A 17191-nucleotide genomic window follows, 5' to 3' on the forward strand; every position below is an offset into this window, starting at 1 on the left:
GGTGGAACAATGAAAGCTGCAGTGTGTGCCGTTCTCCTCGTGCTGGCTTTGTCTCAAGGTACGAGTGTTCCAACGTACTCCAGTAGCCATTAAACACGTTGCCAAAAGTCATCAGCATTCTCAAAATGTTGACCCGATTTGAGTCGTGAAAACCTAGATGCGTGTGCTCTGCAATTGGCTGACAACTAGTTCAGGGCGTATCCTGCCTGGTCCGGAAAATAAATGAATGAAAACCTAAATGGAAAAGTGTTTGATCACATTCTGATGTTGTTACATTTCTGTTTTGTTTAATCCTTTTAGTCAAGGCGCTGAGGTGCAATTACTGTTTCGGAAAGGGCAGCGAACTCTGCGATCCAACAAGCATCCAGACTTGTTCCGGATCCGCTGATGCCTGTGGTGCAGTTATCCTTCAAGGAATTATAAGTGAGTTTCATTTCGTAGATGCCAATGGAAATGTTAGTGCGGTCAGAAATTGGGTGTGAGTGCAGAGATATGCGCTCACATGGGCCATAAAACCAAAAGTACGAAACGAATTGCTCAATTACGGAAGCGCTTGACTTTGGCTATAATTCATGGCGACCCCTGTTGGAAGAAGCTGAAGAAACAAAAGCGCTTTGTGTGATTGGTTGTTCATCTATGTGTGCCCTGCGATTGGACCCCGCCTACTGCCCGCAGACAGCTGGAAGAGGCTCCAGCACGCTCACGAACCTTAAAGTTGCATTTGCAACTAAATTGAACGAAACATAATTATATAAGAGTCTTCATCCTGTTGTTTTTTATGTAAATGCACTGACAAAAGAAATACTCGGACGGACAATAAACATTCGCATTAATGCTTCTTGTCCCTCAACATTAACAAAATGTTAATTTTCATTTTTTTTAATAGACCATATTGTTACAATTAATATTTCTTATTTCATAGTAATCTGAAACTATTTCTCTTGAATTCATTGCAGACCAATCTTTCCGCCAGTGCATGAACATGGCTGTGTGTCAGGGCTATATCAAAACACCCGGCGCCTTCGCCAATTGCTGCAGCACGGACCTCTGCAACTGACCGTCTTTACTACGTATACTGGCACTCTCTTTCATCAACGCTGTTTGATTATTGCACTTGTCACAGGCAAATACATTCATCCTTCTTTGAATGGAAACAAACTAGCTTTTGTTGAAACTTATACAACTAATACAATACACCACCCTGCTCCCATGCACCTCAACAAGATTCCAGTCTACGGGACAGAACCTTTTCCACTCCCGACTGGGTTTCACTAAACAAAACTTACCGTCAATGCAACAAATGTTTCTATTCGCAAAATTATGACAAGTGATGCTTTTTTGTGAATGACCAGAACCCTTAGAAATACTTTTTGATGTTTGTGCCGCGGCCCGTGGTGGCAGTACTACAACGTGAGAACAACACGCTCCAATAAACCGCACAGAGAGAACCGACCTCCTGGTTTTATTAGGGAAACCACATTGACTGGGGCTTCCCCTTCAATGATAGTTACGAGACCCCAGGAAACCTTGTGGAAACAACTTGCATCCTGAAGGACCCCGCACCAATTACTGGGATTCCACCAACATTTACAGTATGCATGGCTGATACAATGGAAAAGCCAGAGCAGACATTCTAACATCCATGTGAAGGGGTTCTCAGCATAGTTGTCAAACTCAAGCCCCAGGAGCCAAATCCGGCGCACGTCATATTAAACAAAACTGATAAATGATATACTGCATTACTTCTTACTGATCCCTCCTTTAAAATTAATAGAAAAAAAGTTGTACCAGTCCAGTGGATGAAAAAACGTTGATCAAACAATCAGTTACCTGCTTCTGATTTAAAAACTAGTTAATCATCAATTAGTCGTGTATGTGACAATATAAGGCAATCATACATTTCTATGGGCTCATAACGGCCCTCCAGTTTTAATGAGGCCCGTTACAAAAATAAGTTGGACACAGAAGCTGTATTCAAAGGTTACAAATGGCGTGCAATTAGCTGATTTCACACGTCATCAATCAGCACGAGAAGGCGTGTTCAGTGATCACCATCGCACTACTTTCCCAGTTGATCATTTCGTTATGGTTTTATATTTTTTTTCTCACCATCTCGTTTCCCTTTTGGGGACATATAAAGAATGATTCAGCTGGGATTTTAAAAGTATCACAACTTAAGCTATTTCAATTACCATTAAAAAAAGGTGGTGCCTTGAGTTTTCTGCTTATTTGTTCTGTGACCATGTTTATGACTTCAAACTCGATCAAATCATCGTTCCCCATTGAAATGAAAGGACATGCCATTAATTTGTCCCAGACTCCCCAAAAAATCAAGACAAAAATTCTTAGAACATGTTATTTAATTATAAAATGATCACTTTGCAATATTTTAATTCATTGAAACATAATGACATAATTGGAATATAAAGAATTAATCATCTTGGCCACTTATTTTGCTTCATTTCAATGGACAGTGTGACTTGGCCACACAGAAGTGGTATAATACAAGCATACCAATTGATATACATGGAGCAAGTCAAAACTCCTCAATAATATTAGTGGTTCTTCGCAGAGGATAAAGGATAGATGCTTGTGACTATTGTTATATTATGCGCAAAGATGGGAGTCCCCCGCCTACTGCCCGAAGATAGCTGGGATAAGCTCCAGCATCGCCCGCGACCCTTGTGTGGAGAAACAGTTCAGGTAATGGAGCGATGGATGATTTGAAGTTGCATTTTTTTTTCACTATTAATGTGACCTATAACTTGTACAACTCTGCACTGTTCTTATTGGGGAAGGAAGGTACTTTAATCAATGACCTGTTTGTGACAGTGGTCATGATAATGCAAAGAGGTCCAATATGGCAGACATGTATAATGCTGCTGGTGCTTCTTCAAGCACTGATGCTTTTCCACTTGATATGCAGTCTCCACACCTTTTTTTTTTTCACTCCACAAATGGCTTCTAAGAATAATGCGTCTTGTGCATTCAGTTGTTGTTCTATGATTTGGGTGCATTGCACTACTTTTGAAGTCACTTCACCTCATTAAATGGGAGTGAGGGGCTTTCGCATTGCGATGTGATTTCGCATTGAATGGTTCGGACCGTTTTCATAAACCATCCCACGATTAGCTACGTTACTTAGCTGTTCAGTTTATACTTGTTCCAAACTAGTTTTTGTATTGCCAGCTAAACTATGACATAAACTTCCTTGCCTTGGCGGTTTTGGCACGAACTGTGACAATGTCATTGTTGCTTCTTCATTCTGTGTTGCGAACCATGCCTTTTTACATGCTATTTTTACCAGCGCCATGAATTCAAATTAATGATCCACCCTGGGAGCTTCTCCCACCCCCATTGGTTTTTTGGTAGCCAGTTCACACCAACAAGTGTCGCTGGCTGTGTTGCCAGGTTGGCACCAATGAAATAAAACGCATTTTTATCTGTCTTTCTGTCTTCCCGAAAAAGGCAAATTTATGAACATATTAAAATGCAGATTTCCAACTCTCATCAAGATGACTTGTCGAGCGATGTAGTTCAAGTAAAAGTCGAGTCTTTTGGATAACATGTCAAAGTCAAGTCTTTCCCAATTTTAAGTTTCAGCCTGCCCTCTAACGAGCAAAAGCATTTTTATGATACCGTTCGTATATCTCGCTCATTAAGCCACAGACAAGTGCTATAAAACTTGTGCGAGTGGAACCCCAGCATGAGTGTGCAAGTTTGGAAAAGTAAAGCGATGGTGGCTCCTCGTAAACACAGTGGGATGTTCAGCAGCTCAAGCAGGCCTCATATAATATGCGGAGGATTTCCTCAGATTTTCCAATGCATCATTTTCCTTCTTGCCTCTGGGTGAGGAAACTGATGCCACCTTTTCTTCTCGCGGGTGATGTGTTTGCAATTATTCGGGAGAACCCATTAATAAGATATTTGGCAGCTTCTAGTTAACAGTACGGATGGGATTCCCTGCAAAATGGCAGCAGAATGTAAAACTGGCTGCGTTGAAGAGGAAAAACGTTCCACCTGCGTGTTTTAAAACAGCAAATCTAGCCAACACATCCTGCTCTTTAACGCACCAAAATGAGGTGTGAAAAACGTTTCCACTGCTCAACAACACATCTGCTACAGCTGCAAACAACTGGTGGAAACAACTTGCACCTTCCTGAAACGATACTGGTCGCCGTTTTGGACACACTTGTGAATTTAGTGTAACATTGTTAGAAAAATTTCCTTTTGGCACAGTAGCTCAGGAAATAACATTGTTGGCTTTGGTAACATCCACTTTGTTCCCTAAGCAAGCCCCTTTGTGTCATATGCAGATTCTTGGCCACTGTTAGTCTCAAGCTTAGTCTGAAGGGAGAAATCCATATCATGCAAGTCCTGACAGGAGAAAGTTGCTTCTTCTACTTTTAAAATGTTGGTAATGAAAGTAGCATTATTTTAAACCACAGCGATACTCACCAAATGACCAGGATGTTGTAAGCGTAAGGCTAGGGATGTAGAAATTGGAAAATTGATCATTTCTTGAGGCACACTGTATCTCTCACGACACATTTTAAGGAAATATAAGATAAATGTAATATTAATATTATATAAATATTATAGACATTGTTTTTTGTCTTTTGGGGATTTTGTTTTTCTGGAATTGTTTTTGTCTCAGATAAGCCCAATCAAAGATAAATTACTTTTCCACATTATTAAGCAAGTCACAGTTTTGATGCATGATGGGGGGGAAAAAAAGGATTTTTCTGCAAATACAAATTGTGGAATTAACTTTTACCTTGTGGAAGTAATGAAAGCACAGGCAATTTCAGGATTGTAATGGTACTGTTAAAAAAGTGTTGGATTGATTGACCGAATGAAGGCGTATTAAAAAGATTCTCCCAGACAAATGCATGGTGGTGTTGCCTCTGGAATCGCAAGAACCTCACCATGGAGATCCAGATGCAATCATGCATACATGTTTTATTTTAACCATCCCTAACCAACCTCATAAGCAACTCATATATGTCTTTTTTTTTCTGACTGCACCCTTCGGTTTGAGGAGTGTCATAATCTTCCGCTTGAAGCCTCTGAACAACTTGAAGTCGATATGGACAAACATTTATCGCTCTCTGCTGCATGCGCTGAAAAAATGTCCTTGGCTTCGTGAAGTTTGGTGTTTTTCAGCAATGGTGGTCGTAGCAGGCCCGCTCATGAGTAGCTTGTCAAGAACAGATCCTGTTTTGCAGGGTGGATAGCGTAAATTGCTACGTATTGGGCAGTGTGATGACTTTCTAGAAATGTGTATAAGAAAATGAAAACAATGTGCTACTAGTAAATAATTTGGAACATTCGGTCCTCAAACTGCAACTGTTCCACACAATGGATTCAGTTACTTGGAATCACCATCCCTTGGTGACATGTTCACACCTCCCGCAAGTATAGCGCTCCTCCCCCAGCTATAAATTTTCGCTTGAACTGCGGTTCTATCAAACGACCCGCTCGCTGCTCTCTCACAAACAGGACAAGAATGCAGGCTGCCATGCCGATGCGCAGAATCGTTCCGCTCGTGCTTCTCTTCGTCTCGGGTGTGTGCACCAAAAAGCTTCTCCAAGGCTCCAAGCGTGATGATGATGACGACGGCAAGGATGGGGCGTCCTGGCTGGAGAGTTTCCCGAGGGCACGGTGCATGTCCCGCTGCTTGAATTTGCACAGCACGGCAACACTGCAGGTAATTCAGTTTTCAGCTACACTCACGTCAGTCATACGAACTTTACTAATGTGGGCAAGTTAAGATTGTTATTTTGTTTTGACATTGATGCAAAATCTCTCTTGATTTGGAATGACATCCATACCAAGACAGTCAAGGTAAGGCAGGTTCGTAATCAAATATGTTTAGCTTTCTTTACAATCATCAACAAGTCAGTTTTCAACCAATCAGATCATTCTGGAATGAACGAACAAGGTAGCCAGAACTCCATTTTTTTGTTATGTCATCATGTCTACATTTAATTTGAATATTTATGTAGGTAGACATACTTTTTGGTCCTGTAGTGATTGACGACATCGTTTTAAATATGAATTCATACACCACCACCACAATGATCTTGAAACTAAACAAAACAATGAAAATATGCTGCATTTGTGGATTATCATATTGAATTTAAGATTAAAAAAAGACACTTTTAGGAACTGCCACCATTTTATACCTTCATTTTGAAGCAAAATCCCACAAAAAACACACTAAAGACAAGATTTAGGATTCCATTCTCATCGGAAGTGATTATCCAACAAGCAGTTGCTTCCTCACATGCTTTATTTTCATGGTAATTTACTCGCATTTTTTCCACATTTCACTTGGTGCTTTATGACGAGGCTCGCTGAAGTTTAATAAAGGACTCAGAGTACAAAAAGTCTCACAATCTGGTAATCAATTTTGATAAAGGCAAAAAAATAAATAAATAAAACACTGAAACTGAGAAAACCTGTACCTGTGACTCATTGCTTGTGATTTATAAGAAAACCATTTTCTCTCAATCCGAGCTGCCGTTCTATAGGTGCTGGAATAATTACTCATTCATGCAAATGGAGTAATGGGTCAATCACTTTTATCCTCTCAGTTCTCTTCTTGTCTCCTTTCAGAACAATGCATCGCTATCTTGGTGTCACAGTCATAAGGAGTGTACAAAGGTAGGTCATTCTTATGCACTCCATTTTTTGTCACCCAACTTCTTGGAATAATTAAGGAGGCAGTGGAGGTCACTTGAGATTCAAACATGTGAACTTATTCAGAAAACCAATTCAGTTATAGCTTGCAGTTGTATCAGTTCTGAATGACATTTGAAAAAAAAATTCCAAGAATACTTATTTCGATGTTCATGTTGAATTACAGGTACTTGCGAGACATTTAATGAATTTGAATCAAAAGATGTTGTCCAAGTCGTGTCATGTCAGGCTTTGAACATGAACAAAAGAAAGTCAGTCTACATTCGACTTGTAATGCTTTTAAAACTACTTCAAGGGTAAAACTAAAAGTAATGCAAGGAGAAAAAAAAAAAGCACTGACGCGGAAGTGGAGTCAAACATTTTCTTTTCATTATGTTTGATGTGCCCTGATAGTCTAAAGACGTGAAACGATAATTAATTAGATGAATCCACCTCACACCAAAATGTTTAACTTGACTTGAAGGGCGAAAGCTTGGGACGTATCACATGGTCATATTGTGCACTCTCACCCTCGACACCCACTGATAATAAACTTTCATTTTACCCCAATAGTTTTTTTTTCCAAGTTTGACGGTGAGTTGAGTTATTTGAGAAAAACCTGTCCAATATTTTCAAACATTCCAAAAAAGTCGTAAATGAGATACAAACTGTATATGCAGTATTTAAGTAAGGTAGTAGTTCTGTAATTTGGATTTCATTTATCACAGGGATGGTCTTGAACGCAGGGGTGCAGGGGTGTTTAATGTAATTGGAAAATATTTTATTGTTGAATGTTTTCTTGGACGTCTGCCACTGCCTCAAAACCAACGAGTTAATAATACTCTGCACTTCTGTAAAAAAAAAAAAAATAATGGTCAGACCAACTGACTCAAATATCTTACAAATGCATTCTTTTGAGGTAAGAAATTTGCATACTCTGATCTTCCACCCAAGGGCTATCCGCTCTTTGGCCAGGACTAATGTGCAATTTCCTCTTTGCAATACAAATGAAGTCTTCTATTCAAGCGCGTTCAATAGGCTAATGTCAAATGGGAGCAGTACTCAAGCCCAGCCAAAAAGTATCTCCGTTTAGTCGCAGGAAAGCGCGAACAAAGTGATTGATTTCATCTGGAAATGGGGCAGAAAAGGAAGCATCGCTGGAATTTGCCGAGCCAGGGACAACACAAGAAGTGGCAATGTCACTCTATATTAGCAAGGCGATTTCTTTTGGAGGCTCGCAAGGGGAAGATGAGAGATGACAGGCCAAGCGTCGCGTTGTCATGTGGCCAGCGCTACTACTTGATGTGCACGTAGCCAGCCAACTATACTGTCATCGTGAAGTTACCTAGAGCAGTGATTGAAAAACTTTTTACATCAAGTACCACCTCCAAAAAAATTCGAGCGGTGTGGTAGGCCCAAGCATTTATGAAAAAGGAGTTTTTTTTTTTTTTTTTGGGAGATTTCACTTTTGATTTGAAAGGATCGTCTTCAACTGGATGGCACAAAATACACTTTGGAGAATCAGCAAGTGCAGAAGACATGGTGCACATTTGTGAGCTACAAACGTACGGACAATTCTGGAATTAATACAAGATCCTACGTATCGCGCATGATGAACAAACTTTGTTCAACAAGTCCCTGCTTTGATTTGGTCCGAAGTCTCAGCAACTTCATTTAAAAGTGTGGATTCTGAGACTGGCTCAGGGTACAGTATATCTAGATGTTAATTATACTGCCCCCAGGTAGCCAAGACGTGCACAGTGAAGCAAAGTGGACATTAGTTCATCCCCAAAATTCTAATCCATGTATTTCACTTCCATCTCGTCAACAGTGTCTGGATCCCTGTGAAAATTCCTGGTCCACGGAAAGGAAGAGCAAGTGCAAAGAATTCTGTGAGGTAAATGCGTCATAATATTGTCTATCCATTAGGTACACTTTCCACAAATGTGATGAAACGGTTGATGATGTAGAGCGTGTACCCCATTCCCCTATGTATTCAAGAAATTGTTTCCCGTCAACCACTGGGAATGTGGGGCCAGCTGTGAGTTCCTTCAGACGTTGTTGGAGGTGAAGCAAGGCGGCTGTCCACCTCCGAACAGGGCCAGTGGTTTTGCGGCCGCCTGCGTTGACAGCTGCGACCACGATGCAGAATGTCCAGCTCAGAAGAAATGTTGCTCCAACGACTGCGGTCACACATGCCAGTCCCCACAAAACCTTTATAAGGGTGAGTGTGAGAAGCTTGGACGGACCATCGGTGAGGAACAAACACTATCAGGCTGTCTGGTAATGTCTGGTGATTGTGAGTGTGAGTGGTTGTTCGTCTTTGTGTGCCCGGCCGGCCATTGGCTGGCGACCAGTTTAGGGTGTACCCCGCCTACTGCCTGTAGACGGCTGGGATTGGTTCCAGCACCCCCGCAACCCTCAATAAGCGCAACAGATAATGGATGGATGGATGGATAAAAGCTTATTCCCATATATATTTCTATATTTAGCAAAACAGTGTTACTCACATTTGTACACTGTAAAAAATAAAAAGTGGAGTCAAGCCAAAATTTGAAGGCAACAAACGTATACAATAAATAAAATATTAAATATCAAGTGTGGCTAGTCAAACAAAATATTGAAAGTTTTACTGTCATGAAAATAGGCTTTTTGCATTTCACAACAAAAAATGAAGAACTTTCAAAAGTATTTCTTCCCCTACGGTCCACCAACTGTAACGATTTAAATAAAAACAACTTAGCAAAACTACTTCGTGTTCTGTTGTCCTTATGAACATTTTTGCTATGAATAATTTTCTGGTAATTTGAATTGAAGAGCTGGGCACTTGACCCTTTTTTGCCGGTCAGCCCCCCGCCCTCTGGTTGCGACCTATGTACCGTTCCGGCCTCGACCCTCCGGCCTTGTATTTGCGCTTATGACACGTTCGGAGGCAATTTTTGTCTTTTGCCTATTTGGCTGAGTACGTTGAGATGAACTTTTGGCCACCTCGCGACCACATCACATGCACAAGGGCCGGACTAAAATCCACCTGTGGCCTTGCACATGCAAACTCGTTTGTAAAATTGATTGATGTGTCCCAATAACTTCCCAGGGGCTCCTCTGAAACCGATAAAGGAGCTGAACTTTGAAGAGGCTCCTTCTGGCCATCTGGAGGTGCACTGGTCCTCCAGGTTCAATGTCTCCTTTGAGCCTGTCGTCTACATCCTGCAGACAAGGTGGAACTTTGGCATTCAGCCCAGCGATGATGATGCCGTTTCCTGGCATGCGATTGCACAGGTTAGTGGGTCGCTTACCCAAGTGTGCCTTCATGTTGTGTCCAACTACATGTTGTTTTTTCAACCCAACACCGCGCTTGATATTTGGTAGACCACAGAGCAAAGAGCCCGTCTGTACGACATCCGACCAGGCCGCTGGTACCAGTTCAGAGTTGCAGCTGTCAATATTCACGGAACCCGAGGTTTCACCGCTCCTAGTCGACACGTTCATTCCAGCAGAGGTCAGCAGCCTTTGGAATGATTGTAAGATCTATTGATGAGAAATACATGTTACAAGTTGCTGTAAACAAAATAAATGCCTTCTACATTTGAATCCTGCAGAATTTGAATGAGCTAGCTTTCTAACAGCTAGCTAGCTAACAACACGTCATCATTGTGTTGGATGAGTGTTGAGACGTTCAAGTTCTGAGATAGTTTTCCGCAATTATCTTCACACGTTTATAATGTAATTAGCAGTGATGTCGGTCTTATATAAATCAAAATTAATATATTATTACTCTCTAAATATCTGAAGATGCTCATATGTATAAACTTTAACTTGACAGTGATGTCAGTATTTCAAGGACGAGGCCCTTTCCGCATCAAAGGCAGGTTTAGTACACCGCCTTCAGATTGCAGCCGTGAGAAAGAATTCATAAAAGTTTAATAAACAGCACATACTTCTCACTTATGGTGGTCTCTCACACGCATATTGTGTATGCAACAAAAATAATAATTCATCAATAACAAAATACAGATGGACACTTGATTCTGAACACCATAGTTCTCACTAAAGGAGTCTTCTTCAACTTCACATTCCCGTCTGAGAGAGTGATGTCAGTTATGCACTTTGGCGACTCGTGTGTCCTTATCATGCCAAAGCAATGGAGGAAGGAGATTCACGTTTTTGAACTGGAATTACAGTCATTATTTTGAATTTGTGTCTGCTAAAAACAAAAATAAACTTTTTTGGGGCAAACTCTGTGCTGTCGACAGAGTGCTATCTAGCTTTAATAACATTACTTAATATAAATAAAAAATACAAACATGATGCCAGCACAGTATGCATTCAAGCATAAAGACCCTTCCAGATTGCGTGACTGCAGGAAGTGCCAAATTGAATCATAATATTTTATATACAATGTACATTATAAATGTTTAGTTTTGCCATTAGAACATTAATAGTTAAGTCAAAGAAAAAAGTACTGCCTTTATTTTTTTCTATAATTTTATTTAAAAATCAATAATTTATTATTATTTTTTTTGCTTTTTCAAGGTAACCGTGCCAACACTGGTAATTAGAAACTAACAAGTAACTGTCATTCACTTTATAGGGTTTTTAAAGCCAAAGTCTGAGTTTTAATTTTTGCAGTATTTTCTCGTCTTGTAATTTCACCTCTCTATCGTCAGAGCCCTCTCGCCCTCCCGCACCAACTGAGCTGAGAGCGACCAACATAACTTTTGCCTCGGGCCACTCGGTGCGGGTCCATCTTCAGTGGAGCATGCATGAAGACCTCGACGTCCCCATTCACCACTACAAGGTCAGCTGGACTTGGACTGCTATTGGTCAACCCGCTACTTCCTCCTTGACTAAGAGGAGGAAGCTAGTCAGTGAGGTAAGTGCTGCTGAGAGCACAAATGGACAAATAATGTCACAAGATCATGAAAACTCTTCCTATACAGAGGCAGGTGGTGCTAGACAAAATGCAGTCGGATCGGATGTACAGTGTGGAAGTCCAGGGTGTGTCCTACTGGAAACAAACTCAGCTGAAAGGACCTCGGGCTATCGTACACTTCAGCACTCAGCTCAGTATGCACATCTTACGTTTGCTAGATTTGTTTTGGCTCACGTTGATTCATCACTTTCAAGGGGTCATTTTATATTTTGTCTGTATTAAAGATACCAGTTCCACACTGAAATCATCTGCAGCTGACGTCCTGCATGTTGGGACACCGTTCTATCAAAATGGACAGCTTCAGGTTCACATTTATTGGCAGAGCTGCACAGGTGTGTATGAGTGCATGCTTCATTTTCCAGGTATAAAATGTTATTAATAAGTTACGCCTGTTGGACAAAAGACCAAAATGAAACAAAACAAAAACTTTTTTTCTGTGGTATTTTGAGCATTGTTTGATTTTCTGCTAATTTCTACATGCCAATGTTTGCATTTAGAATATGGGGGCTATGTTTACAGCAGTTTGTAGAATGAGACAAATCTACCTATTAAAAAGAAAAATCAGTAAACAGATTGCAGTGATGTCTTAATTTCTTGCTGTATATGCTTTATATATTTTTCTGTTAAACATAATTTTTCATGTTAAATGTTTATAGTGTATTTAAAAAGCGTGTGTAAATTTGTAATAAATGATAGTTCAGTGTTTAAGATGGGTATTTTATGGCTTAAACTATAATAAAAACAATGCTTTTTAAAATGTTTAGATTCGTTCCTCAAATAAATTATTTTTGAAATTATAATTTTGTATTTAGTTTTTATTTTCTTTCCTCTTAGTCCAGTTTGAAAACTCCCATTAATTTCCGCTCGTATTCTTTGTGTAGACCCTTCAGTTGAATACTACAGAATCCAGTGGGTACCAGAGTACTGCAAGCACAAACAAATTGCGGTCAGAGAGAAGATCAGCACACAGGTTGCAAATCATTTTTAAAAACGTTGTAAATACCGCGTAGAATAAAATTTGTTTTCGAGTTGACATTTTAATGTAGCTGTCCGGTCATGGTTGAGCATCTCATTGGAATATGAACGTTGAGTCCAGTTGGATTGGGAAATGCATAGCTAATAGCTGTAACGGAATGTTTGTGTTGACTTGATCCCAGGGGACCTTCACCAGCCTGCAGCGTTTGCTCTTCTCCTGTAAGTACAAAGTCCTCCTGCAGCCTGTCAGCAGGACGAGTCGACCCCCAGCCAAGACTATCTGCTTCATTACGCCTTCCTGTTCCGCCATCCAAGCCAAGAGTTCAAAACCCATAGCCTGTAGCGGAGAAACACGTAAGGGAACTTTGTGTAAGGAGCATATTTAAATGAATGTGTGCATGAATGGGTGAATGTGAGAATTTGCAAAGCGCTTTGGGCACCATATGTGTCGATAAAGCGCGATGTAAGTGCACAACATCTGTTCTGTTATCATCACAGCAGCCATCAAAGGAGCAAAATCACAAAAAACATTTCTTTTTGGCTATCTTCACCATGTGCTTTCCGTTTAAACAGCTTAGTGCAGGGCTCTCAAAAGCTTTGGGTCCAGGTGTGAACATGGTCCAAGGTACCCCCCCTCATAATCCTTTCACCAATTAAACATAACTAACAATTTGGCCATTGAATAATTTTTAGACCTCAGTATTCTGATTGTCCCATCGATTAATCAAATAAAACAAATGTAGCTTATTGCATGTTTATCAAACTCAATAAAGTGATTGAAAGTGTACGGACAGCTGTCTATCAATATTAATAATATTTAAATTAGCTAACGATGTTTCCATTACCTTTTGTAGGCAATTGTAGAATGCGATTGTATAAGACGGTTGTGATTTGCAGGAAGCACATTGCACATTTTTATCTTCTCTTTTAAAGTGTGAAGTTATCCAAAATGTTGGCCAATCTCTGTCATTTTCAGACCGTTTTCGTTGCGCCAACTAATTTCTGTCCGTGAATCCAAATGAAGCTTCAAGGCAGAGATTTTGTGTTGACCGTTTTTTTTTTGTAATTTACTGAGTTATTCGCTTAATTTTTTCAGCACGACTATCATGTGCAAATGCCATAAAAATTAAAACATCTGCCTATTTTGGAGAAGAATTTGTAAAATTTTGTAGGGATGAAAAGTCTTATTCAAGAATAAAGAGGTATTTTTTTTTCAAGAAAATGGAGGAAAGTTATTACATTAGAGTCAAACTTTAAAACGGGTTTCCAATTTTTTATTTTTTTTTCAACATAATCCAAATATTCATAACTAATTATTTTGCAGACCTCCAAGCTACCATTTGTGTTTCCGCAGTCTGAGTACCCCTGTAGTGTGTTGTCAGAACTGCGCACCCCCTGTGGTCTGTGCACAGTGCACTTCGGTGCTTCCTGCTGTGCAAACATAATAATGCATTGTACGCGCCTAACAACGATGCATAATGAATTGTGCTTCCAGAGTTGATAAGAACATGAATCTATATTTGCAGTGACTCTTCAGAAGGCCTTGATCAAGCCAACCAACCTGACAGTTTCCTTCAGGGTACGTGGCGGTAACCTGACTGCCATCTTTAATTGGGATGTGCCTGCTGGCCCATCGCGTCACCTAACTGGCTACCAGGTGACCCTGGTGGCGGTGACCTCGAACAGCCGAGTCAGAAATGAAGTCTTCCAGTCTCAGATCTTAACCCCGGTTAGTACTTGACCACAAGCACACGGGTTGTTCCAGAATTCTACCTTTTCTGGCCCCAAACCACCTTTGTTCCTAAAATTTTTGAAAAACTATGGTTCTATTTTTCAATGTTTTAAGCCGTAATGGATTTTGTTACTGAGACCAACACAACCAAGTTTTCCTTCTTTTTTAATTGCAATTTTGTTCTTGAGCGGATAGCATTGTGGCTAACAAAGCATGCGCTTTCAACCAAATACAATATTTTAACATTACTATTTATTTACAACTCTTAATTTAGTGTTCCATTTTATTTAATTAATTGGAGTATATTTATTCTGGAATATTTTGTAACTATTTATTTGTTTCTTCCTGAGAAGTTAGCTTAGCAGCTAAAACAGCTAGCATGAACTCGCGGGTAAAAACTTTGACATTGGCATTGATTTACAATCCTGTTCTAATAAGAGTTATGAGAATATGAAAAATAAATGAGTATTCAAATACAATTGTATTTTATTTAACTGTAAAATATTCATTTTATCACATTTTTTTAACATTGTTTTTTTAAGTGCCTGGGTCATGCCAAACACAGCAAAAATTCTCATAAAATTTGTACTGTTGATAGGTGAGCAGAATGAATCAAATTACATAATGTTTTGATACCTGTGTCTCTTGAAAATGTAAAAAAAAAATATCTAAAATGAATAGACAATTTTCAACAAGGTTGGTGCTCAAGCTGTCCTTCAATTCTAGAATGACCCATGTGCAAAATGTTTCTTTGCTTGACCCACCTCCCACTCATGCTGTGTTTCCCATCACAGGACATCAACGTTTTGGCAGTTTCTGACCTCCACCCCGCCAGTGTCTACAAGTTGGATGTCCGAGCCATCACTCCAGATGGTGAAGGTCCAGCCATCAGTAGAACCTTCCAGACTCCAGCATTCCAACATGTGTTAAGGCATAGGAAATATGATTGACAATTAAGCATGATGACGAACGTCACTACGATTAGCAAGTTGACCACAGGCACTGACTTGACCCGGCCATTTGGAAAGCAGCTGACAAAGCACATAAGAGAGAAGCAACTGCAGAAATGCAATAACTAAATAACTTCTTCCTTCAATTGTTCCAACTTTGCAAACTTTATTTTCCTGATGGAAACCCACATGTTGTCGACCTTCAATGTCCCTGAGCGTCACCTTAGCGTGTACTTACAAAAAGTCTGTAAAACGGGGAAATGATCGTTCATGTTAGTTGTTTCTGAATAGTGTAAATTGTGTATATAATGTCTAAATTAGTTGTGTTATATTTTCTGTCCAGATGTGTCTAGTCAACCTCAGGAGAGCTATTGTACAAAGATTCAACATGGAAAAAAAAATAAATCCTACAGCCACGCGCAGTGCATCCATTCCTGGATTTGGCATTTTTTCTTTTTCTTTTGCCCCAAGGATTGTTCCGCTCGAGTCAATTGCGCTCACCAACTCAATGCTCTGAAATGATTGCAACAGGCTTCATTGACTTGCATGCGCACGCCACTGCACGCTGTGCACCACGCAACTTTTGGGCACCATTGATTCTCTTACATCAGTGAGTTCTACTGTATGATGCAGAAAATGAAGAGTGTCAGTGGTGCTTCCATGTCACTTAGAACTCAGTCTCGGTCCAGATAAAGCAAATGGATCACTTTCACCCCATCCAGCCAGAAGAAGAATAAGTTATCATTCGGGCAGTTTAGTGTCTTTATAAACTTAAAGCTGGAAACAGCACCTTGAGTCCTGCGCAGTCCAATCCTGACAAGACAGTCTTTGCCACAATGAGTGAATTCAAAGACTGACACGTGCTCTTTTTCTTCCTCCTTTCATCTAACTGGACAATCATCCTCTGCTCGTCACTCTTGACGCAACAGTCGACAGCGTGGCGCCAGCTGTCTCCATCAGGTGCAAGCACGTCGCAGCTGTTATTGTCAGTGCCTACGAGATGTAAGTTGACATCTTTGGAACGTAGTGCTGGACGGCCAACTGCAGGTGGTGTCCTGTAGCCAGCTCACCGTACAGGACGTCCTTTGGGTGAAGCCATTTTTCATGCGACGCACACACAGCATGGAGTGCATACTGTGGGATGTGATTTCTTCAACACAGCAGTCAGTGTTGGTTACTTTGTTCTGCCAAAATACGTAGTCGCATGCCGGGACGGCGCCTGAGTTTTTTCTCACCCGGATAAAAGGGGGGCTTGAGCGATACAGTGGGGGCTGAGAAAGTGATTTATAAATAGATTTTAAAATATCTAAAAAAAAAATGCTACAGTTTGACACGCATGCATGCATGGCATACCTTGAGTTTGGCCTCACTCTCTTGTGCTCAACTTGTGCACAACGGCAGCAGCTTTGGCAATGTGCCTGTCGATCCCGGAATAGAAAGACAAATTGCAGGTCTCCGTAGAGCCGAGGTAGGCAAAGTGGTCAGTGACTTCAGGTGATAGTTGTTTATGCTGATTGATGGAGGAGTTTGCTTTTTCAACCTCCACTGACGGTTGACGAACCAACTTAATGGCTCATTAACACCAGCAGGTGATGATGGGCCTCAATCACTAACCGTGCATACGCACAACTTTGTGCTTAATCGTGTGCATGCAGGTTGGATGCAAAAAAATCTATGGAATAAAAAACCAACAACAAGGCGATGGCTTGTATCTTGAAAAACTTGCAATTCAAAGCAGTCTTATCTTGAGGCACTGGTGTGTATCTGCTTATTTCTGAAAACAGTTGCACACTTGAGTACAATGATAATAAAGGGATTTCTGATTCTGATTCTGATTCTGAAGTGCAGCCACTCTTTACCCTGTTTGGGGAGGGGGGAGACAAACAGTGGAAAAACAATCCCCCTAGGAAATGGGAA

The 17191-nt window shown here is 40.4% G+C and overlaps 1 protein-coding gene and 1 long non-coding RNA gene across 2 annotated transcripts; both read left to right on the top strand.

The window, feature by feature from the left end:
- LOC148340319 (uncharacterized) lies at positions 1 to 2216 on the top strand. Its single transcript, XR_015842540.1, has 3 exons — positions 1 to 58; positions 301 to 423; positions 957 to 2216. It is a non-coding gene; the product is annotated as an uncharacterized LOC148340319 (long non-coding RNA).
- Positions 2217 to 5350: 3134 nt separating this feature from the next.
- On the top strand, positions 5351 to 15981 carry LOC148340320 (anosmin-1-like). Its single transcript, XM_088290672.1, has 13 exons — positions 5351 to 5710; positions 6622 to 6669; positions 8516 to 8581; positions 8686 to 8908; positions 9779 to 9963; positions 10054 to 10183; positions 11352 to 11557; positions 11625 to 11751; positions 11842 to 11949; positions 12499 to 12587; positions 12775 to 12946; positions 14119 to 14321; positions 15119 to 15981. Exons 1-13 carry the CDS (start codon positions 5510 to 5512, stop codon positions 15272 to 15274), a joined length of 1914 nt encoding a protein of 637 aa, XP_088146798.1. The 5' UTR covers positions 5351 to 5509; the 3' UTR covers positions 15275 to 15981.
- The last annotated feature ends 1210 nt before the right edge of the window (positions 15982 to 17191 follow it).

This window comes from Idiotropiscis lumnitzeri, chromosome 3, assembly GCF_059441095.1.
Source record: "Idiotropiscis lumnitzeri isolate Australia: NSW breed Sydney's pygmy pipehorse chromosome 3, RoL_Ilum_1.0, whole genome shotgun sequence".
NCBI lineage: Eukaryota > Metazoa > Chordata > Actinopteri > Syngnathiformes > Syngnathidae > Idiotropiscis > Idiotropiscis lumnitzeri.